Below are 24,460 nucleotides of genomic sequence, written 5' to 3'. Positions count from 1 at the left end.
AAAGAAAGAAAGAAAGAAAGAAAGAGAGAGAGAGAAAGAGAGAAAGAGAGAGAAGGAGGGAGAGAGAGAGGGAGGGAGGGAGGGAGAAAGAGAGTGGGAGGGAGGGAGGGAGGGAGGAAGGAAGGAAGGAAGGAAGGAAGGAAGGAAGGAAGGAAGGAAGCTATTTAATACCTTTAAGGTACAGACACAGCAGCTGAGGTCCCAGGGAAAATGGTTGCAAAATATTCCATGCATTCTGGGGTTAAATGGGACTGTCTTGCCAGCAACACCCCGCTCATGTGAAGGAGAAATGAAGAACCCTGTAGGAACTCAGCAGGCCTGGACGTGGAGGTGTAAGGCCAAGATACCAAGGGGTATATCAGTTTACAATGAGCACTGACCTGCAGGCAAGATCAAACGACCGGGGTGTCACAGTTCATGGACCCAGGTGAGGCACACTCATCTGTCCCTGGTCCCAAACCGAGGTTGGCACAACCAGGCAGATCCTAAGGTAGCTGGAACTCCTGAGACAATTACAGCTAGCTGACATAAACCTTGTTCTTTTATATCAAGAGCTTTCAAAATGTTATGGTTCTCTGCCTGCCGGGACACTTGAGAATGAAAGAGGCTGTGTGACCATCAGGACTGTAATGGGGTTATCCTGGATAATCAAGGATGTATGGCATAAAGCACAGCTACCCAAACTGTGGGTGTGGCCTCAGATGGCGTCATGTAACTAACTGGTGTGTGTATGTGTGTGTGTGTGTGTGTGTGTGTGTGTGTGTGTGTGTGAAAACTTAGTCCTGGTCAAAGGTTTCTGGATGTGCAGTGGCAAAAATAATTTCTTCATGTTCTATACCGAACCTGGGCATTTCTTCAAGTCCTCTCCACAGCTGCATCGAATGGATTAGTTCTGAGGACATAGCACACCTACTATGTGCATGGCCGTGGCTATATTCCAAACTCTTGCATTGTAGGCTATAAACTGCAATGCTTTTACTGTATATTTAGATTCTACTCTTATAGAAGCATAAAGCTGAGTTGTGAGTGATAAAGATTTTAAATATTTTCCTAGAATCATTCCTCAGCATGTGTTAAATCAATCCATCTTTGGATTGGATTTTATTAGGAAGTTTAATTCTTAAATTTGGGCTTTCGGGAATGAAGGCATCTCTCGGAAATTACACACTCTTGCTGCTCTTGAAGGGAACCTAGGCTCAGCCTCCAGCACCTACCCAGAAGCTCAGAACCACCAGAATTCCAGTTCCAGGGTACCCCACACTATTTTCTGTCCTCCGTAGCTCCTGCACACACCCGTGGTGCACATATAGGCTATCAGGCACACACATATACTTACAGATAATTCTTTTCAAATCGTGATTTAGTTGCTGACTTAAGTGTCATTCTTTTTTAAAAAAATTATTAAAGGTCTTGACTTGAGATAGTACAAATTTCCAATAATTTCTGAAATGACTCTCTGTATACTTGTACCATTTTGTATTACGTATTTATCCAAAGCAATGTTTTCGGGATTGATGGTTATAAGATTGGCAGTTTTTGTTGTCGCTGTTGTTGTTGTTGCTGCTGAGACAGATCCTCTGTGTAGCCCTGGCTGTCCTGGAATTCACTCTGTAGACCAAGCTGGCCTCGAACTCACAGAGATCTGCCTGTCTCTGCCTGTCTCTGCCTGTCTCGGGTGCTGAGATTAGAGCTGTTCACCACCATGCCTAGAGACAGTACAATTTTAAAGCAAATATACTTATGATCCGTTACCAGTAAATGTTTGATGCTTACATCTATTTTACATATCTGTATACCCAAACTCCACACACACACACATACAACACAAAACTTTCTCAGGCCGAAAGGGGTCAAAGCTGGGACAAAGTTTACAGAACTCCAATGTAGATGGAATGACGATGGCCTCCAAAGATGGCTCCTAACCTCAGACCCTGTGGGAAGACTGCCTCAGGCTAAGGGGCTTTTGTGGCTGTGACTCAGTTAAAGAACTTGAAGTGAGATTATCCAGGACTACCCGAGTATATTATGAGCTCAGGGGTTTATATGGAAGGGAGAGAAGAGTGAAGATGCTCTCCTACCAGTGAGCGGGACAGAAGGAGAGGGCATGAGCCCGCGGGAGCCTCTAAAAGCTGAAGAGCAAGGAAATGGGTTTGTCCCTAAAAGCTCAGAGGGACCCAACTCCTGAGGACACTGTGGCTTTGAGCCTCCCAACCTCCAAGCTTTAAATGAACTTGTGCTTTTAAAAAAAAATGCGTATAGTTATCATAGAAGGAACAGGAAATTCAAGCAAATGCTATTTATAATTTATAACAGATTTGGGGGCTGGAGAGATGGTTCAGTCTTTAAGAGTGTGTACTGCTTTTGCTGAGGAGCCGAGATCAGTTCCCAGCACCCGTGGGAGGTGGCTCACAGTCATCTATGCCTCGGCTCCAGGAGACACAGCTTGCTCCTCTGGCCTCCAACGGCCGTGTGCACATACACACATACAAATACACACACACACACATAAATAGCAAACTGTACCTTTAAAGTAAGGTTGCACTGGGGAACATATCTAAGAACATATTAGGTACTCTGGACATGCCATAGATGAAACCATTTAGTCGCGTTGTCCCTCCCTTTGTCCCTCCACTCCCCTCACCTCTTACTCAGCCCACAGCTTCCTGACTCTTAGTCTTCAGGGCCAACTAGCAGAAAAACACTGCTGAAGAGGACTATTGCAGGGGTCGGGTCCAGGCAAATTATGATATGTAGAGCAAACCCCAAATCCCCAGCTGTGGTGTTGGCAGACCTGGTATTACCTCACAATGGTGACAAAGGGCCCTGGTCACTTAGCTTAGGGCAATTCTTTCTGTGCCCCATCAAGGCACTTACAAAGGGGCCACAGAGAGAGGTTGAGCGTCTCTCTACCACTTACTAGAGGTGCCCTTCCCCCTGCACCCCAACTCCTGCCTCACGAAATGAGCAGACGGAGCTCATCTCTCTCAGGCTTCCTGTTCTTCCCCTGCTTCAAGAACACACTCAGTTCTAGAGATGATGGGGTGGGCCCAAGGCCAGCCACAAAACCACTCGCTATCACCCTACCACGCGACTTTTGGACAGTCTGCAGAAGTGCATTCGCTTCACCCACAGGAAGCCAGACCTTCAGCAAAGACCTTTGTGCACAGTCATGCTTCCTGCTAAGTATCAGAAGCCAGGGTCTTTCTGTGAGCTCTTGCAGCAACCTCAGGGTTCCCTGATCACAATAGATCATGCGCTCAAGTAAGAACGCATGTCCCCTCACTTAGCCTGGAGGTGTCCTTGCTCATAATCTGCCACACGAAGGGACAAAATGTGAGGAGTGGGGAGCTGTTCATCTAGAGTGATTCCAACTGCCCTCCGTATGCTTTTCCAGTACTGCAGAGGCCAGAAAGAGTACAAGGAGCACTAGAAACCAGCTCATTAATGCAAAGTTTGTGGTGGGATGGGGACAGCCTAAGGTGACAGGAGTCTAAACCATGACATTGAGCCTGTGTTTTGGAATGATGGGGATGAGAAACAAAGACATCAACTCCATAAGAGCACTTGGGACTCAGAGCCAGAGACACTGGGGAAGTTTATTTTACAACTTAGCAAAGCCAGGTGTCAGGCCAGAGTGACAGATGCTGATTTAGCACAGAGCAGTTTCTGTAGCTCTAACACATGCTGCTTCCACTCTTTCCTCATTGGCTGAGTAATGGGGGGTGGGGGTGGGGAGACAGCATTACACATCATTCAGGGCTTTCCTCTCCTCTGCCTCTTGCATTTGGATATGCCATGGTGTTTTATCACAACAGCAAAAGGGAACGAATACAGACTTCTAGAGACTAGGAAGGTTGTTGTCAGGGAGGGGAGGGAAAGAGGGGTTGGAGGTAGAAGGACAGATGGGCAGGATCCACAATGCTCTCTCTCTCTCTGTGTGTGTGTGTGTGTGTGTAGACAGCAAACCCCAATAACTTGTATGACTAATGGGCATTGATAATTAAAATTATAAAGTAAGAGAAAGCTATGGGATCCTGGGAAAATTTTTTCTCAGTAGCCCTCATTTTACCCATCTGTGACTCAGGAGAATGGAAAGGCCCTGTGTAACAATCCCAGCACTGTGATGTTCAAATTCAGTTTCTATAGACTCCAGCACATCTTCAACTGGCATACGTGGGTGTTGCCATGAGGATATTAATTAAAAAGTCATCAGTGGAAGCTATAAAAACCGGGTTAGTGGGGTGGGGGTGGAGGTGTGCTGTGAAATGCTGACTTCTGAACAGGTCAGGCCATTGTACCCATGAATGCACTGCATCTGTGGTTACCTGCCTGAGACCAAGCCAGTAAGATCAGTCAGTATTCAAAGAGACAGCACTAATTACAAAAGAGAAGAAAGGAAAGAGGAAAACGGGAGAGAACATGAAGTTAAGGAAATATGTTGGGGGAGTCACAGGGTGTGGGGAGGGAGCTAGGGATGCATGTGTTTATGACATATTGTAGACATTGGAGAAATTATCAAAGAATAAATAGATTAAAAATAACAAATAGGAGACTAGAGAGCTGGCTCCAAGGCTGAGAGCTTTCTGCTCTTCCAGAGGACCTGAGTTCCATTCCCAGCACAGATCAGGTGTCCACAGCTGTCTGTAACTCCAGATCCTGAAGAATCTGACACCCTCTCCTGGCTTCCATAGCACCTACACTCGTGTACACACACACACTCACACACACACACACATACATACACACATACACACACATGCACACACATACATGCATACATACATACACACATGTACACACATGCACACACACATATACACACACATACACACACACATACACACATACATACATACACACACACATACACACACACAAAGTAGAAATAAATTCAAAAAAATAATAAATATTTAATAAAACTAAGTCAGAGGTATTCTCACACAACTCAAAAAATACTAGACATAGCAAATATTGTGAGAATATGTTCATATGTATTTTTACATGTGGAAATATGTAATATAAATGTACATTAAAGTATATACACACAGAAACTATTGAGAACTGATAGAGGGAATGTGGAATCCAGCACAGAATGTAGTCCCCAGCTAGGAGGCCACTCCACCCACGCATAAATAACTTTGAGCAGTACACTCTCTAAGACAATGAGGCTGTTCACATCCCAAACCAAGACTTACAGTCCCACTCTCTGGCCCTGGCTGGTCCTCACGTGTCCTCCTCTTGCTCCATCTAAGGCCGGGCTAGGGTGTGAACGTAGGACCTAGCATGTATGCGTGGCAAGTGTTTTGCAGTGTTCCCTTTAAACAGCTTCTTTTTGGTCCTCCATTGGCGGCAAAGTGTGAGTCGGAGTTGTGTTCCACATCACGTCTTAGGAACACGTGCACAGACTGCAGCCGCCCAGGAGGAAAGATGAGCATGGCGCGTTTTCTAGACAACCAACACCACAAATAAGGGCTCTGAAGCTTTCTTCAGTCTTGGAGCCAGGTCAGCGCCATGCTTTGATAGGGAGATGCTATATATTCCAGTGGATAAGGTGTTTCCTCTCTACCCAATGCTTGCAGGTCATCTTCCTCCTTAACCCTGGTGGTGCTCCCCCTGCTGGGAAGAGCACAAAGTGCAACCCCTGAAGGAGACTTGCAGAACTGCAGAACACAAAGTGCAACCCCTGCAGGAGACTTGCAGAACTGCAGAACACAAAGTGCAACCCCTGCAGGAGACTTGCAGAACTGCAGAACACAAAGTGCAACCCCTGAAGGAGACTTGCAGAACTGCAGATGTCTTTTCTCTTTGTGTTTTTTACATTTATTTGTTTGTGTGTGCACAAAGGTGTATATGTTTGTGTATGAGAGTGCCTGCGTATGTTTGTGTATGTGTGCCTGTTTGTGTGTGTGTGTGGGTGTATGTTTGTGTATGAGTGTGTGTGTGTGTGTGTGTGTATTTGAGTCCTACCACCTCTTCTCTTCCCGATGGTCCCAGCCTTCAGCCCCATGAGCTTCTGAAGGGTAGCGTAGACACCTTAGCTAAAAATGTCATAAGCACAGTGCCATGGCTTCTATCCCCTGAGCAGCATCCTGAGTCAGAGGGACCAGCATTGAGCACACCCACTTCCCGGGTATTCCCTGTCTTTCTTGGGCATGCTGTCACACCCTTCTGGCTTCATGGTTCTCATCTGTATCTGGGATACTATATTCACTACCTGTCTTCCTCCTAAGGATTCTGGGTGAGCCGCATGCCTGGACACTGGAGTAGCCCGGCACCTGTGGGCACGCCCTGTCTGCCCTACTTCCCTAACAGCACCTCTTTTTTCCCTTCTGCTATTGGTCTGCACTTTTGAGCAGGTGAACTCAATGGTAAAAGGGAGCATTCCATCTATGCTTAAAGCCGAGGGGACACTGCCACCAGCCGCCCACCCCTTACTTAATTTCACAGAGCTAGCTCTGTGGCCAGGAACACAGATCTCAGCCTCAAACTTGGATGTGGGAGGATGTTTTTGAGCTGCTTCCATCTTTGTCTCTGTGTGTGGGTGAGAGGGTGGGGCTTAAATCTGGGCTTCAGTGTTTGGCATTCCCTTTGCAAGTTTCAGAACGACAACCTGTCCTTGAAAGAGTCAGTTCGGGAGAATAATCTAACAAACCTAAGGCACCTACCGTGTGCCAGACACAGCCCTGAGAAAGAATAAGGGGGCCAGGATATAGCTCAAGTAGAAGAAAGCTTGCCCTACAAGCCCTGGGTTATAGTCACAGCACTCTAAAAATCCTCCACCAGGGAGATAAAGGCAGGAGGACCAGAAACATCCTCTACTGCAGGGGAGTCCAAGGAAGCCTGGGCTTCATAAGACCCTGTTTCAGGAAGGAAATGGTGGGGAAGAAGAAGGGCCTAGAGAGGAGAGAGAGGAGCAGAGGCAAGCAGAGGTGATCAAAACATATGTCATCGCCTGCAAACATCGGTGGCTCCCTGGAGAGGTCTGAGCACAGAAGTCCTTCTAGCCCCTCTTCTTTTCTTACAGTGTTTGTTAGGCCTCCCTGTGTTCTTGGTCTGTCCTTTAAAGCTTCTTGGTTGTATAACAGAAAACTCTATGTGGCTTCAAAAGTCAAAAGTGTCGAAGTGAACGTTAGGTCTCTGGCTTCTCAAGTGTATTGTGTAACCGTTATGTGGTGTGTTTGTATTGAGCTGGTGTTTGTTCATGGGTGTGATTTTTTTTTCTGATTTTCATTTGTGTGTGTGTGTGTGTGTGTGTATGTGTGTGTGTGTGCTTGCTTGTGGGGAGAGGTGTGCATGTGCATATGCATATGCATGTGTGCATGCATGTGTGTGTGCTCAAGTGTATGCGCACGTGTGTGTGTGTGTGTGTGTGTGCGTGCACGCGCATGTGTGCACACGCACTCCTGTGTGCTGCAGAGCACACGTGGATGTCAGAGGACAGACTTAGGGAATCGCTTCTCTTCCTTCCTCCTTCACAAGATCACTGGAGATTGAACTCAGGTTGTCAGGCTGGCGTGCACAGCCTCTTTATCCGAGGAGCCATCTTGAAAAACACAAGTCTTTGGGCTCGTTCTAAATGCCTTCATTCCCTGAGCCATGTGGCTAGCCCTGCCATGTAACTTACAGTATAACAATTATCTAGCTTGCTCTTCAGAGTTTCAAAGGCCATTTTTGCCTAAATAATGACATTTGAGTGTGTAAGAGCCCAACGAGGAAGCAGAACAAGACAAACCACATATATCATATAATATCTGTCTCCCTGGCCTTAAGCATCACATCCAAGCCTCCTCAGGCCTTCATGTAGATGTGTTGGGCATTTGAGAGATATTTTGTCCTGAATGCAGGGTTATCTCCACCTAGGCTCATCTAACATCTTATCTCTCTCCATTCCAGGCTCAAACCACCTGTGGGCCACCAGAAAAGCATTGAGGAGAGGTAATATCTACTTCTTGGAAGGACGCCACCTCCTCCCAGAAGGTGCATACTTGTCCCTCTCCTTTACTAGCCTAGCCCATGACTCTTCTTACCCCATCTCTAACTCCTCAGCCTGCTGGCTTAGAGGTTAAGCCCTGAGCTTCTCTTTTCTTTGGCTACTGAATAAAGCCCATTTTGACCCCAGCACTGACTTGGCCTTGGGATGAGCCTTTGGACCTGGGTTTGAGAACCCAGGGAAGAGATTATTCTGGAACCCTGAACTCACAACACAATACCATCAGCGTCTACCCACCAGAAAATGCACATCAATGCAGAAGCATCCACGGAAGGGAAGCTGAGCAAGATGGCCACAGTGCCAGCCCCTTCTCCAGCAATCTTGCCACACAGAACCCTATTCCTACCCCAAACTGCCACCACCAGACCTAAGGAAACCAGGTGATGTCAGCCGCCTGGTTTCCAGTATATGAAATATGAAAAGCTAAACTGAAGAAAGCAAGAAAAGATGTCCACATTACTCCTACGCCAACTCTAAGCTAGGAGAGAGTCAGTCTGTACCGGCTGATGGGAGGGCTATACATCCTTCCATCCCTGCAGCAAGCAAGAAGGCAGCTATGCATCCTCATCCACTTGGGTAGCAGGGCTGGGCCAGGGCTGGGTCAGAATTCCAGCCCAGCTGAAGCAAGGTAAAAAGACAAGAAAACCACGTGGCTATGGGTCAGAAACCATGGGAAATAGAAGAACCCTTCATCCCTGTGGAGCTTTTTGCTAAGAAGGGCAGGAAGCTTCGGGTGCCGCTGGTTACGCCCTAACTACCCAAAGAGACAGTGTGTGCCTCCAGAAGACATTTTGTCCGAGACAATAAATAAACCAAACTCACGTCGATCACAAATAATGTAGAACCCTGAGTGTCTAGCCCTTCTCTAAACTGAAACAATATCCCCCATAAATTCACCTTGCAACATTGTCTGCAGAAGAGAATGCTTTCAGATGAGAGTGGGCAGTGCAGAGACCCATAGGTGACATTATGTGGAGAGAGAGTCTAAATTGGAAGTCTCCATCAGATCCCTCCCCTCAGTGCTCAGGAAAGACCCCTAGTAGAGGGGGAGGAAAGATTGTAGGCAGCAGAGGAGATGGAGGACGCCAGGAGAGCATGGCCCACCAAACCATCTAAGCAGGGCTCACGTGGACTCCCAGAGACTGAAGTGGCAAAGCACAGGAACCGCCAAGGTCTGCATCAGGTCCTCTGAGAATATGTTATGGCTGTTATCTTGGTGTTTTGTGGGACTCCTAACTCCTTCTGTGGGAGAGGATGGGTCTCTGACTCTTTTGCCTGCTTTTGGGACTCTCTTCCTCTTATTGGGTTGTCTTGTTCAGCCTCGATACGATAGTTTTTTGCCTTGTCTTATTGCCTCTTGTTTTGTATTTGGTTGTTGTCTCTTGGAAGCTGCTCTTTTATGGAAGGAAATGGAGAAGGAGCAGATTTTGGGGAGAGGGGAGGTAGGGAGCTGGAAGGAGTGGGAGGAGGGGAAACTGTGGTCCAGGATATAGTGTGTGAAAGAAGAACCTATTTTCAATTAGAGAGAAAGAGATAGATAGATAGATAGATAGATAGATAGATAGATAGATAGATAGATAGATAGATAGAGATAGATAGAGCTCCTGTTGTTTAAGAGAGGAGGAGAGGGCATTCTTTACCACATGTGGAGATATGACTTGAGAACTGCCAAAACCCCATTATAAAAAGACCCCATGCGGCTGGGAGAGGTGGATCATTGGTTGAGAGCACTGGCTGCTCTTCCAGAGGACCTGAGTTTAATTCCCAGCCACCACATGGCAGCTCACAATTATGTGCAACTTCAGTTCCAGGGGGATTCAACACCTTCACACAGACATACATGCAGGCAAAACACCAAAGTACATAAAACAAAAATAAATGATTTAAAAAAAAAAAGATTTTTAAAAAGACCTCAATGTAACTCTCCCTTGAGAGCCCACATCTGTCACCCCTGTGATCCCAGGAGCTTCATTCTCTTCTGAGCCGCTTTCTCTCTATTCTCAGATGTGGTATGCCTGACTTGCCATCAAGAAAGACGCCACAGTAGGATCCTTCTGCAACACGTTTATTGGGAGAGCATTGACTGCGTAGGCGAAAGACCCTGAGCCCCAGAACTGGGGCTGCTTATATAGGCCTAGGAGTGACGTGTCCACACCTGATTGGTTGTGCCCTCAGCACCTCATTCACGTGCCTCGGGTCAGGCAGTGACTCAGCAAAAAACTCTATGGCACATGCGCACATTGGTTGTTTACCCATATTCATGGGCGTCGGCTTATTGAAGCCAGCGCCATTTTGTAATGGTGTTTGCGGCTTCCCACACTCAGACAAAACCTAACTCTGCTTTGTTTGGCTAGCCTTGGAGTCCTTCTCATCAGAGGTGAGGTGATCTCTGAAGAGACACAGCAGGCAACTGCCAGTGTGGGCTGTGTCTCATCCCCAGTCACTGTGGATACACCATAGAATCACTCCAGCCACTGTGTCCCCTCCCGTCTCTGGGCATCAGTTTCCCCGCCATGGTACAACTCAACAAAGTGAGACCAAGTTCTCTCCAGCTGTGAGTGATCTCAAACACCTTGTGGCTGGCTAAGGATGTAACTCTCGTCACGCAAGCGTGAGGGCTGAAGATGGGATCTGCAAAAAAGGCACAAATGCCAGGTGGGCATGGAGGGTCTCCTGTGATTCCAGCTTAAAAAGCAGAGATAGACGATCACCAGAGCAAGCTGACTGTGGGAAGTAACCATATCGACCAGCTCTAGGTTTGATTGAGAGACCCTACCTCAATGAATAAGGTGGACGAGTGGTCAAAACTGATTCCCAACATCAATCTTAAGCTTCCATGTGCATCCACGCATGTAAACACACAGACACATGTGCACGTCACACACACACACACACACACACACACACACACACACACACACACGGAAAAATAAGGAATCAAACAAGCAAACCTCTGTGACCTCTGTGGTCAGGACTGTGACTGTGGTTACCTAGGTGGTCCAAGAATATGTTTGCAGGAAGTGTTTTAGTCGTTGATGGGTTTCCCCCAAGGCGCCAGGCAGACAGAGACAAGAAAGCAGCTGCCTCAGAGACACACCTCAAGGCTCTACACTCACACCACAGCTCCAAATGGAGTCCTAACTTGGTCACTTTACACGTCAAATAACTCTTGTGAGACTCAGTTTGCTTGTCTGTCATGGGAGCTGATGATACCACCCACCTCAAGTAACAGCCTTGGTTTAGTGCTTGGGGTTTAGGATGAAGTCACTACATGAGATCGTTATTCTGGTGCAGGGAGTCACAGGCCAGAGAAAGTTTCTGAGAGAATATAGATGGGGTGGTGAATTCCCTTATAGGTAGAAGCCTACCTAACCCAAAGTCAACTCAAGTCAACTTCCAACCCAAAGGAAGACTAATGTTTGCATCAGTTGATATGATCTCAGATGAATATATATATATATATATATATATATATATATATATATATATATACACACACACACACACACATAGGCATGATGGACTACTGTTCAGTCATTAGAAGGGATGAGATCCTGTTGTTTGTGGGTATGTGGAGATCATAATGTTAAGTAAAAGGAGTCAGACACAGGAAGATAAATACCCCTGGAATCCTAAACTAGAGAGCAGGAGAGAGGTCAGTGGAGGCCAGGTAAGGCAGAGGAGGCTAGACAAGGGAAAGAAATGGTAAGAAAGTAGCAGCATAGGATACATTTCCACTCCATTACAGAAGGGTGTTTATGGCCAGCCATATTATATCATAAATAGCTACAAGAAGATACCTTTAATTTTTTTTTGACAAGGTCTCATTAGGTAGCCCTGGATGGCCTGGGACTCCCTATATACAACAGGCTAGCCTCTGGCTCAGAGTTCCACCTGCCTCTCCCCTCCAAGTGCTGAGATTAAAGATGTGCTTCATCACACCTGGCTAAGAGAACTGCTTCTAATGTCTTGTCCCAAAGATATAATAGATGTATGAAACAATGAATACCCTAAGTACCCTGGGTTGCTCAATATGGAGTCTATGTATATCTCAGATAACCACACCGTGCCCATGAAGATATACGGTTGTGTTTGTTTAAAAGGAAGAGAGTTGACTCTTGCCCGGAAGAGAAGTGCAACTCACAAGACCAGGTTCAAAAATCGTCCAGTGAATGGAGAAGGCACACACAGCCCTACCTTAGCTCTTCAAGCCCCCATCCCAGCACTCCTTATTACCTCCCTAGACTATCAGGTGCACCTCAAGACCCTATGCTTCAACCTACATACAAAAATGAAAGAAGTGGGCTGGAGAGATGGCTCAGAGGTTAAGAGCACTGACTGCTCTTCCAGAGGTCCAGGGTTCAATTCCCAGCAACCACATAGTGACTCACAACCATCTGTAATGGAATCTGATGCCCTCTTCTGGTGTGTCTGAAGACAGCTACAGTGTACTCATATACATAAAATAAATCTTTAAAAAAAAAAAAGAAAGAAAGACGCTCCCTATCCTACCTCAACTCTACAGTGTGTGTGTGTGTGTGTACATTTAAGTTGTACTTGGGGTCAGTAAGTTACTTCAGAGGTTCAGAGAGTAAAGGCATCTGCCACAAGCCAGAAGGCAAGAGCCCAGAACCCACATGTAGAAAGAACCAATTCCTACAAGTCATCATCTGAACTCCACACTTAAGCTGTAGTGCACTCCTGCACACGTGTGTGTGTGCGCGCGCACACACACACACACACACACACACACACACACACACCTCTTTCTAAAGTGTAACTGAGTTACATTCACTCCTCTGACCTTCTACTCAGCCCTCAGCTTTACAGAGAACCCCCACCCATGCGTCTCTGGTCCTCCTGCCTTTAGAAGTCATATGCACTCTGGCATCTACTTCATGTAATGAGGTGGTAAGGCTCAGAGTACAACAGTGTCCTCTCCAGGGTTCCAATGGCTTTGCGGTGGTGCCACGCTGGAATCCAGCTCTCCAGATGCCTGGCTCCTCCTGAGTCCTCACCCTTTCATCTGACCAGTAGTACCACACGTTAGGAGTGTACACCTTTGTCTCACCCAACAAGGTTCCTTTTGGCCATGATATACATGAAGGGACCCTGGTCAAACGCCAGTATTCCAGCTACTCCTGTTCAAAAGATCTGAAGATTAACCCCAGATTCTTAATCAATTTGGAGAGGAAAGCAAAATTGATTTCAGCCCCATCCCCTGACAATCTGCGTGTACAGATCTCATTGCCTGGAGGGAGCAAAGCTCTTTCGGCAAGATGAAATCTAAAATTAGAAACAAACTGTGGAATCCCAATTGCAGGTTCCAGAAAGCAGCCCGCTACTCCACAGACCAGGAATAGCACCATGAGATGGTGCCAGACAAGGGAAGAAAGGACACTTTGCAAACCACAGCCAGAGCCACAGTTGACTCAGGGCAAGGACATGAAGGGTGGGGCCAGCACACTTAACCAAGAATCAGTGTGACGATCAAAGCTGCAGGCAGCAGGTGTGCAAGGATCTGGCTAGGGTGCAGCAGGGACTCTGCCAAGGGATGAGACCTCTGTCAAACTGTCCTTTGCCTTTTGGAGCCTCAGTTTCCAAGAAACAAAACAACAGTGCTCCCCCCAATGAAGTTGCCAGGTTTTTTTGTGGAGTCTAGCACATACCACTGGGGGTGCAGGAAGGAGCAGGAAGGGCTGGGGGTGAACCTCCTGTTTGTAGTTTTTAAAATTACTACTGTTTATCTATTTGCTAGTGGGATGGGGCGCGGAGGGAATCAGAGGACAATTTACAAGAGTTCCACCAGGTGGGACCCAGGGATCAAACTCGGGTTACCATGCCCGACAGCAAGCATCTTTACTAATGAGCCATCAGTCCCAGCCTGGGGTGAGACTCTTTAGGAGAGAAAACAAAACAAAAACAGGAACTGGGGAGAGATAGATGGCTCAGTCAGTAAAGTGTTTGCTGGGCACTAATGGGGACTAAGCTTGATCTCCAAAACCCACAGCAGAGCCAAGCATAGCTTCATGTGGCTGCCCGAGGCTGTAATCCCACTGCTGATGTCAGGGCAGGGATGCATAAACCGGTGGGATGCTGGAGCTCACCAGCCAGATTTGCTGATCCCTAGGTTCAACAAGAGACCCTGTCTCAGAATAACACAAGGTGGAACTGGGCATAGTGACACATGCTTTTTGTCCCAGCACTTGGGAGGCAGAGGCAAGCTGATCTCTGTAAGCTCAAGGCCAGCCTGGTCTACAGAGTGAGTTTCAGGACAGCCATGGGCTACATAGTATCTGTAAACCTCCGCATGTACACACTATGCACGTATGCATAGGACACACAGATGCGCCACAAGTTCAGAATTGCACGTGGGACCCTAGAAAGAACCCTGGTAAGGAACAGGTCCTTCAGAGTCTGTCTTAGGTGTTCCTGTTACCATGGGGGTGTTTTAAGCTACACTGTTGGCACACAGTACAGCCTCGGTAAATGTTGCTTTCTGAGGAGGAGATGGTGGCGGGGAGACTTGTACAACTAGAGAAAAATGCTATAATTTGTAGAAGAGGAGAGTTTGACTGGTTCATCTACACTGAGCAGAGATAATGGCAGAGAGCAGAATCCCAAGAAGCTCCCGAGACCATCTTCCGGTCCAGAGCTCCAACCCGGAAGCCACATTGTAACCTTAAGCAGATCACACCCGGTCGCCCCTGAAGCCCCTGAACCGTGGCCTGCCCAGGAAAATGCGTCTGGGACTCATGCAGAATTCGTTCCTTTCCTTCTCCCTCCATGGAGAAAGCAAAGATGCCTCTTCAGCAGTTCTCAACCTGTGGGTGGCGACCCCTGGGGGGGGGGCGGGGGTGCCACATATCAGCTCTCTTGCATATCAGATATTTACATTCCGATTCATAACTGGCAAGAGTACAGTTTATGAAGTAGCTATGAAACAGTGTTATGGCTGGGGGTCACCACAACGTGAGTCACTGTATTAAGTCAGCTCTACGTTTGAGGAAGACACCTCAAATCCAGCTCTTACCTCCACATATACACAGCATGCACGCATGCATACAAACACACAGACAGGCCACGAGTTCAGAATTACACGTGGGACCTTAGAAAGAGCCCTGCTCTAGGTGAGGTGCCAGCTGCCCCTCCCATCTTCTTAGAGCTGACTGCAGGCTGGTAGGACCTGGGAAGCCTGCCCTGAGATGGAGACAGGAAGGCATTTTTTTTTCAGAGGCAGAAATGGGTACCCCCTTAGCGGAGTGTGTAATAAATAGTTCGGCTCTCGTCATTAAAATTATCAGGATAGATGGGAAATAAAGCTCAGATGTGGACTGCTTGCCTAGTATGCTTAAAGGCCTAGGTCCTGCCCCCAGTTGTATATAAAAACAGATGCGGTGGTGGACACATCTGTAAACCCGGCACTCAGGAGGTAGAGGCAGGTGACTCAAAAGTCCCGGGTGATCCTTAGTTATCTAATGAATTGAATTACAGGCCACTTTGGGCTACAGGAGATCCTGTCACACTCGAAAGAAAGGAAGGAAGGAAGGAAGGAAGGAAGGAAGAAAGAAGGAAGGAAGGAAGGAAAAAAGGAAGGAAGGAAAGAAAGAAAGAAAGAAAGAAAGAAAGAAAGAAAGAAAGAAAGAAAGAAAGGAAGGAAGGAAGAAAAGAAAGAAAGAAAAGAAAGGGAAAGGAAAGGGAAAAGAAAAAGAAAAGGAAAGGAAAGGAAAGGAAAGGAAAAGAAAAGAAAAGAAAAGAAAAGAAAAGAAAAGAAAAGAAAAGAAAAGAAAAGAAAAGAAAAGAAAAAGTTAACTGCACTGTGGTTGATTGGGTAATACCAATAAAGCTTATGGCTCTCTCCCCAAATCCCTCCTTCCTCTCTTCCTCCTGCTGGGTTTCTTTAAGCAAGAGGAGGCGGGGTATCCATGCAGGTGGGCGTGGTCTCATTCCAGCCTGGCCAGAGCAAGCTCTCCGGCCAGATCTACTGGGCCCAACTTGCACCTGCACATACACCTCCTTGATTGCCCTCTCCCTACCTTGAGCTTTCCCTTTCTGAAGCCATCATGTCTGTGACCAAGAGTGCCGGGAGTCCGCAGGTAGCCACCACTCTCAATCTGGACCTTCCTGAGAGTGCCAAGAAGGTGCAGAGCCAGGATCCCAGTCCAGCAAATGGGAGCTCTTCAGAGTCATCAAAGAAGACCAAGGGCATAACGTGAGTGCAGCTCCCTCCCACCCCACGTCTGCCTCCATCACCTTCCAGTCCGGATCTCGAGGTGGGCGTGTCTGACCCTCAACCCACTGTGCAGCCTCGGGAACACCAAAGAGGAAAAAGTGCAGTCAGGGTTTGTGTCAAATAGGACGTTCTAGCAAGGGGCACGATTAGAATCTGAAAAGTCCTGAGAGGGAACTGAGACCCAACAGCTTTAAAAAAAAAAAAAAAAAAAAAAAAAAAAAAAAAAAAAGATTTATTGGAAGGAAGGGGGTTAAGCACTTTTGTTAAAGTCGGTTTGGGGCTCTCAGTGTCTAGGAAAGAGGCAGAACTTGGAGGGAAGCTGGGGTCAGTATGAAAACCACAGTGGCCTCAGCCACAAGCAACAAGCAAGCCTCTCCCTGTAGCAAGCCTGGCTCCTGCTGCCGCTGGGGCTGCCATGGTACTACTCAAAGAACAGCATGTGGAAGCTTCTAGTGTCTTCCATTTCCCAGAAGATGGATTCTGGAGAAGGAGACATTCGCAAAGGTTTTCAGAACACGACAAGCTACAGGGCTCCAACACCCTCCTCCTCCTCTTCCTCCTCCTCTTCTTCTTCTTCCTCCTCCCTACTTGACTTCACCAACATAGCAGTCTAGCCATCCCAGGCTCGTGCTTTAAGGAGCAAGTTTGATGTCATCAAGGTAGTAGGGAGTGTACTTAACAGAGGACCAGAAGGTCTGGGTTCAGGTGGAAGCCCTGTCCTTCTCCCCCCTGAAGCAAGTTTCCTCATATGGAAAGCAGGGAGGAGCAGATATGACCTAGTACATTAAAGGATGGACAGACAGAGAGGGGGAGTGTGTGGCAGAGAGGGAGAAGGTACTGAAGGAATGGGTACAGTCTCTCTCCACACTGCATACAAGACACTGCAGGAATGGCCTCAATGGCTCCTTTGTCCTTGGGTCTGGTCCTGGGCTTCCTAAGTGCTAGAGGTCACTGAGTGAGCTGCTGAGGCCCCTGGACCACCCACAGCAGAGCAGGGTATTTTTCAACTTTGAGAGAACCAGCTGACTCTTGTGTCCTGGATGGTCGAGGTGGCAATTTCAACTCCTTAAAAATCAAAGGAATAAAACAAGAGAGAGTCAGAGCGGAGCCTGTGGGACTTGGAGACAGGGAGTCCAGGCTGGGAAAGCAGGCAGGGGATGGAGTCTGGCTGTCTGGGTTCAGTTCCCACTTGCCAGCCCAAGAAAGTCTAGAAATGATGGCTTGCTCCTCCCAGGATGGCTGCACCTTCTATGTGAGCGCGAGCTGAGTGCTTGTGTACTCTTAGCTGCTTAAAAAGTACTTGTGATGGTGGCTCCATGTCACCAAAGGACCCCGGCCTCCTAGCTCCTGGTCCAAATTTTTGCATGGCTCGACACACTGCAAGCTGACCGAACAAACAGCTACAAGCTAATTCTGATTTCCTAAGTCCTTTAGTTAGAAATTTCCTAAGTGACCCATTGACCCCTTCCCAGTTGCAAAACAAGCCCATCGCTGGGGGCTGAGGGTGTAGTTCTCTGTCAGCAATGTTGACACCCACAGGGAGAGAGACAAGCACGCAGGACTCTCTACCACCACCCCTCTTCCGATTGTTCTTTAACTCCCGCCAATCCATGGGCAGGTCCTCCAATGCTGGAGGACTTGGGGGTTAAAATAGAGACCGGGAGTTGAGTCAGCTTTTTCAAATTTTTTTGTTATTCTTAACATTTGCAGAGGCGCTACAGAGCCAAACATGTGCCCCCACAAAATTACAGAGCCGGATAAGTAGCAGCCTTGGGTTGTAATCCTGGGTTCGTCTGATTCCAAAATCTAGGCTCCTGCCAGACTCCTGTCCCTGCTTCCAGACGATCTCTTGGCTGCAAGGGTTTTTTGGGGGAATTTCTAAGGTTTCTGGGGGTTTGGATAAAAGCTTAGTACTGTGTATCACAAGGTTGGAATACAGAAACATCTAGAAGAGAGCTGGGATAGTTGAGATTCATTGGGAGAGAAAGTCCCAACTTGGAATTGTTCTCCCCTAATGACCTTGTCCTCTGGATCAACTTCACATCTGTCTTAACTAAATAGTAAATTGAGGCTGGGAATATAGCACAGTTGGTAAAGCGCCTGTCTGGATGGTACACGGCCCTGGGTTTGATCCCCAGCACCGCATAAACTGGGCATGGTGACATAGCTGTAGTCTCAACACTGGGGTTGTGGAGGTGGAACAATCAGAAATTGAAGGTAACCGTTGGCTGTATAGTGAGTTTGAGGCTAGCCTGTGCTATAGGAGATCCAGAGAACAATAAGAGAGAAGTAGGGGAGGATGGAAGAGAAAGAGAGTGAAGAAATCGTGAGTGTTGAGGGCACCGCTCAGCGGTAGAGCTCTTGCCTAGCATGTACAAGGTCCCGGCTGTGACCCCGAGCACCATAAGCCAACAGCAACAGAAAGAGTGGGAGTCCTTTGCTTTAACTTGGGTTTTATTGGGTTAGAGGTCATGCCATTCTCCAGACTTAATGTCTTGGGCTAAGAAGAAAAGAAAAAAAGATCTCTGGAGATCAATCCCCAGATGACTGACATCACCTGACCTACTGCTGAGAAGTCCCTGGGGCTTGTCTCCAGTCTGCCTTTTCCTCTATTCTGGGAGTGCAGTCCTGTCTCTGCCACAGTTCAGGAAGTCAAACTGGTCTCCGGGCCTCAGTTTCCTCTGTGATGATGTGGGGCTGCCCCTTTCCTCCCTGTCCTGGGACTGCCTCCCAGGGTCCTGCAGAAGGGCAGAGCTACAAAGCAGCTTGGCTTCCAGCCACGACTCCACTGTGCACTCGTAGACAAATTATCTAAGTATTTTGGGGCCTCCATTTCCCATCTACAGACCAAACCCCAACCATTGCCTACTTTATTGTCCTGTGTACTGGCTATTTTTGTGTCAACTTGACACAGCTGGAGTTATCACAGAGAAAGGAGCTTCAGTTGAGGAAATGCCTCCATGAGATCCAACTGTAAGGCATTTTCTCAATTAGTGATCAAGGGGGAAAGGCCCCTTGTGGGTGGGACCATCCCTGGACTGGTAGTCTTGGGTTCTATAAGAGAGTAGGCTGAGCAAGCCAGGGGAGGCAAGCCAGTAAAGAACATCCCTCCGTGGCCTCTGCATCAGCTCCTGCTTTCTGACCTGCTTGAGTTCCAGTCCTGAACTTCCTTGGTGATGATCAGCAGTATGGAAGTGTAAGCTGAATAAACCCTTTCCTCCCCAACTTGCTTCTTGGTCATGATGTTTGTGCAGGAATAGAAACCCTGACTAAGACAGTCCTGCCAAGACGATTAAATGAGATGTTATATTTAAAGACTCCTCCCATACAGGGTCTCATACAATTAGTGCTTCGGGGCACAGACAGGGCCCAAGCCGCTAATGCAGGAACAATTCTGGATATCTTGGGATGGGTGGTCACCTTCCAGGAGACCCAGATGTGCCAAAGCAAGGATACAGGAAAATCGAGATGGCCATGACTTTACCTGCCCAGTTTAATTGAAGTGCTGGCACGCTATGAGGGGATGGCTGCTAGGTCCTTTCCCAGCTCCACTTCCATGTCCTCTGACTGCCTTCCTTTCCTGTAGCGGGTTCCAGACATTGGTTCATCTGGTCAAAGGCAACATGGGCACAGGGATCCTGGGACTCCCCCTGGCTGTGAAGAATGCAGGCATCTTGGTAAGAGGCATGGCTAAGTGGGGGCACTATGAAGAAGCTGTGGGATGGGGAAGAAGACATAATGGTTTAAAATACCCTGTAGCAGTCAGTGCTTGGGGGCGGGGGGGGGGAGTGGGGGAGGGGTATCTGACCCAGACATAGAATCTGAACATCGAGTCTGAGTTGTGCTTTGGCTTGGCCTCTGGCACTAGGAGTCAAGTCAACACCTTTTATCCACCCTCAGGCCTCAGATCCCTCCTTTTGTAGAATGTAAGGATTGGAGGAGGACCAGTTACCCAGTCTCCCTTTACAGATGCCCTTGGGGACATCTCAGAGACCACCAATGGGACATGTGGGTCAGGACTCTGAGTCTCCTGCTCCCTCACAAATGTCACCATGCTTGCTATGTATACTTTTTGGACATGACTTGAGGTTAACTTTTGGAAAGAGTAGCCAAGTCTCTTTCAACTTGGTTTTCTAGAAAGTTCTTTCAGGGCTAGCAAATGGCTCACGAGATAAAGGCACTGGCTACCAAGTCCGATGACCTGAAAAGCTGGAGAACTGCTCCCCTGCTGTTCCCAAACACACACACACACACACACACACAGAGAGAGAGAGACAGACAGACAGAGAGACAGAGAGACAGAGAGACAGAGAGACAGAGACAGACAGAAAGAGACAGAGACAGACAGAGAGAAACAGAGACAGACAGAGAGAGACAGAGACAGAGACCTTTGAGTCCTCAGCAGTATCTGTTCCTCTAAGTTGTCTTCTCCCCCACTTACTCCTGTCTGTCTGTCTGTCCTGCCTGCAGATGGGCCCACTCAGCTTGCTGGTAATGGGCCTCATCGCCTGCCACTGTATGCACATCCTAGTCAGATGTGCCCAGCGCTTCTGTCACAGGTGAGGAAGGTCCCCTGTGTGGGTCTTGAGGACAGCCCGCAAACACTCTACACATTAGAAGAGCTTTCTTCTTTGTGGTCCCCATGATTGCCAAGAAAAAGAGCTTCAGGAGTGGGGAAGACCTCAGGGGAGGCCTGGAAACACCGCTGCTTAAATGACCTCAACCAGGCCTTTGAGCTCTTCTGGTCAGCCTGCCTGTATAGTGGGTGTAAATAACTCTTGCCCATCCCTGCCTCTAAGGGTTATTCCCAGTTTAGTGAGAGCCATGGGTCTAGGCACTACTACACCCACACCAGACCTGTGCTATTACTCATGCTGTGTGGTAACTGCTGGAACCACAGGTGAGAAAAAGCCCTGTGGAATTACAGCCCCAATTAGAACCTGGCTGTGCTGGCTTCTTGCCTTTTCCACCTTCTATCTGTGTGGCCTTGGTCTGGATCTCTGGACCATGAGTTGTGGGGTTCCCTAAGTGGATGTGTGAGGAGTGGAGGAACCCTGAGCAATTGTATATTTTTTGCCATGAGCACAGTCCGGTCAAGAATCCCAATGCCCCCAAAGCCTTTCCATCAAAGAGATGGCAGTGCTTTCCTCTGCAACTAGGGTGAATGTGGGCAGTGCATGCAGCAACTGTCAGCCACAGCTTCCTCTTCTGGGATGGCTGCAGCCTGAGGCTTCTCCCTACAGAGCCCTCCTACCCCTGCTAGGTAGACCTGCCTCCTGGTTCAGCTGTGTATGCTGAGCCTTCCTCCTCAAGTCAGGTACATGGGGACTGGGCTGCCCTGCTTCAGAGCAAGCATGGCCCCACTGGATCCCAGTTTTCCTGGACGTGTGTCTGTCTTTTTCCTTTCTTCAGTCCTTCATTACCCCAGTTAGGTCAGTCCCTGGAGGGGTGCAGAGCATGTCAGGAAGTGTGCGTATGTGTTCATATGTGTAGACACATGCCACAACACAGTGTGGAAGTCAGAGGGCAGCCTCAGCTGTCTGTCCTGGCCATCTACCTTGTTTGAAGTCTCTTGTTCACTGTGCATGCCAAGGATACAACAGGATGCCAGGGATGCAGGAAGTCTCCTGTTTCTGTCTTTCATCTTGATATAACAGTGTGTGGACTTCAGACCAGTGCTACTATGCCTGGCTTTTTATATGCGTTCTGGGATTTGAACTCAGGTCCTTGTGTTTACATGGCATCTCCCCAGCTTGGCCCCTTTGCTCTTTAAAAACATAATCTTAGGTTCATCTGTTTTTTAAAATACCATATGTGTTTTGTCCAACAGACTGAACAAGCCTTTCATGGACTATGGGGACACAGTGATGCACGGACTGGCTTCCAGTCCCAATGCCTGGCTGCAAAACCACGCCCACTGGGGGAGGTACTTTGCTCTTGCTTTGTTCCCAGCGGCTTTGGGTATGGAGAAAACCATACTGTCCGGGAAGGTCTTCTTCTCTGACAAGGTGGCTCAGAGGTCAGACTGTCCACCCCGGGAGGCAGGTCACTGCCAACATCACCTATCCAGTTCTCAGGTATCTCTGGTGACAAATGGTCATTTACCATACACTCTTAGGAAACCACACTTACCCGGCAAACACCACAGGGAAAGAGAGAGACTGCGCGGCTTTGCTCTTGCATTACCCATGGTCCATTGGGAAAGACAGCCTAGCGCTCGATTATGCAATACCCACTGGGATACACATGAAAGAGGTTCTGGCTACTACCAACTGGATAGAGGAGTGTCAGGGCCAAGGGTAGGGGGATGTGTCGGGCCAGGGTGGCTACGCTGGACAGACTGAGATGGCTTCTGCTTTAAGTAACCTCGAAGGATGAGGAGTTACTTAGGGATGTCGAAGGCGGGGCTTGAAGGATCCTTCAGGACCCGGGCAGAGCTGAGGGATTGGTGCAAGCCATGTTGGGGCTATGTGACAGGTTCATGCTACAGAAAGACTAAGCAGCATGAAGGCGGAGTCCGGGTGGCGAGATAGACTAAGGAAGGAACTAGACGCTCAGTCACATTGCGCGTTCTATTTTTTTAATGGTTTAATATGTACTTATTTGTTTAGGGGAGGGGCTCCGAACACTGTCCTCTCCTCCTACCACGTGGGTCCCAAGGATGGAACTCTCAGGTCATTAGGTTTGGCAGCAAGCTCTGTTATTTGCTGAGCCATCTCACTGGCCCATATTGTATATTTTAGACCCTCTCTAAGATTTTGTTATTTTCTTTTTTAAAAAAAGATTTATTCTTATTACTTTTAATTATGTGTGTTGGGGGTGAGTTGTGTGCATGTGGGTACAAATGCCTCCAAATACCGGAAGCACTGGATCCTGTGGGGTTAGAGTTAACAGGTGGTTGTGATGTAGGGGCTGGGAACCCAACTAAATCCTCTGCAAAGGCAGTGCCCACTCTCAACCACTGAATTGTCTCTCCAGCCCCTTTCTGAAGACCAGCAGAAAACCAAGAGAGCTTTTAATCACGGGACTAAGCAAGCTTGAATTCTTGAAAGGTTCATTTAGCGTCCGTGAGGGGAAGAGATTATAAGGGAGCACAGGGCAGACTTGGACAGACAGGGAGGCTTTAGTGTAGGCAATGTCCATTCTGATGGTGATGGAGACCAAGACTAAGCTGTTGTCCTGGGAATGAAGTAAGTTGTCTTGGTAAGGGATTAGCTGAAAGAAAAGGAAAGCATTGGGGCTGGGGAGATGGCTTGTTATTGGTCAAAGCATTTGTTGTGCAAGCCTGAGAAGCAGAGTCCAGATCTCCAGAACCCACATAAATATCGATGAGGGTGGTGGTCCAACTGCAAATCCAAACTCAGAAAGAAGAGACAGGGGAGTCCCGAGAGCAAGCTGGCTGGCAAGGCTAGCCATTAAGGGGGCTCTGGGTTTGACTGAGAGACCCTACCTCAATAATGAACTAGATGGACGAGCAATGGAGAATGATTCTCACATCAACCTCAGGCCTCCATAGGCATGCACACACATGTGTGAACAGGTGTAAAACATGCACACACGTGCACACTCACTCGCACACACACACACAAATGGATAATAAAAACAAACAAACAAAACCAGGAAAGAAGAACCAGCTTCACTCAGACCTCTGCCCCCTTCTATTTTGGACAACATACATAGAATGAACATATACACACACACACACAGTGAATATGCATACATACACAATGACCATGCATTCACACATACAGTAAACATGCATATGTCAGTAAACACACAGAAGCCAAAAAGAGAGGACGGACAGAAGGAGGGAGGGAGGGAGGGAGGGAGAGAGAGAGGGAGGGAGAGTGCCTTCTAATTACTTCCTGGCATTGCACTCACCCTTGTCTCTACTGTCTTTTCATGTCTTTCACCATGGTCCTAAAAGACCCTTCTGGTTGAGCCTTCCCTACCCTAAAAGCATCTCAGCAGATGTAGGGACAATCATTTCTTCTTTTTCTCTTAGCTGTTGGCCTATCCCCAGCTTCCTTCCCTATTCTCTATCAGATCCACTGCTGTTCTCTGTGTCTATCAAGTGGTGTTCTGCAGGGTTAGTATTTGTGAGGGTTTTGATGAATGTGAGAGGGATGCAATAAAGAAACTGCCAGCATCACTGCTCCATGGAATACTTGAGAGGAAGGTTTTATTGTAGGAGAGAGAGAGAGAGAGAGAGAGAGAGAGAGAGAGAGAGAGAGAGA

General features: G+C 47.8%; 1 protein-coding gene across 1 annotated transcript in view; it reads left to right on the top strand.

The window, feature by feature from the left end:
- The first annotated feature begins 15,935 nt into the window (after positions 1-15,935).
- Slc36a2 (solute carrier family 36 member 2) overlaps positions 15,936-24,460 on the top strand; it is a 24,413-nt gene continuing 15,888 nt past the window's right edge. Inside the window, exons 1-4 of the mRNA XM_021177055.1 lie at positions 15,936-16,202; positions 19,810-19,900; positions 20,694-20,782; positions 22,054-22,149. Coding sequence (XP_021032714.1) covers positions 16,054-16,202; positions 19,810-19,900; positions 20,694-20,782; positions 22,054-22,149 — 425 coding nt within the window. The 5' untranslated portion in view covers positions 15,936-16,053. The remainder of the gene's footprint in view (positions 16,203-19,809; positions 19,901-20,693; positions 20,783-22,053; positions 22,150-24,460) is intronic.

The sequence above is a fragment of the Mus caroli genome, chromosome 11 (assembly GCF_900094665.2).
Source record: "Mus caroli chromosome 11, CAROLI_EIJ_v1.1, whole genome shotgun sequence".
In the NCBI taxonomy this organism is placed as follows: domain Eukaryota; kingdom Metazoa; phylum Chordata; class Mammalia; order Rodentia; family Muridae; genus Mus; species Mus caroli.
This window is presented reverse-complemented; position numbering and strand designations above follow the sequence as displayed.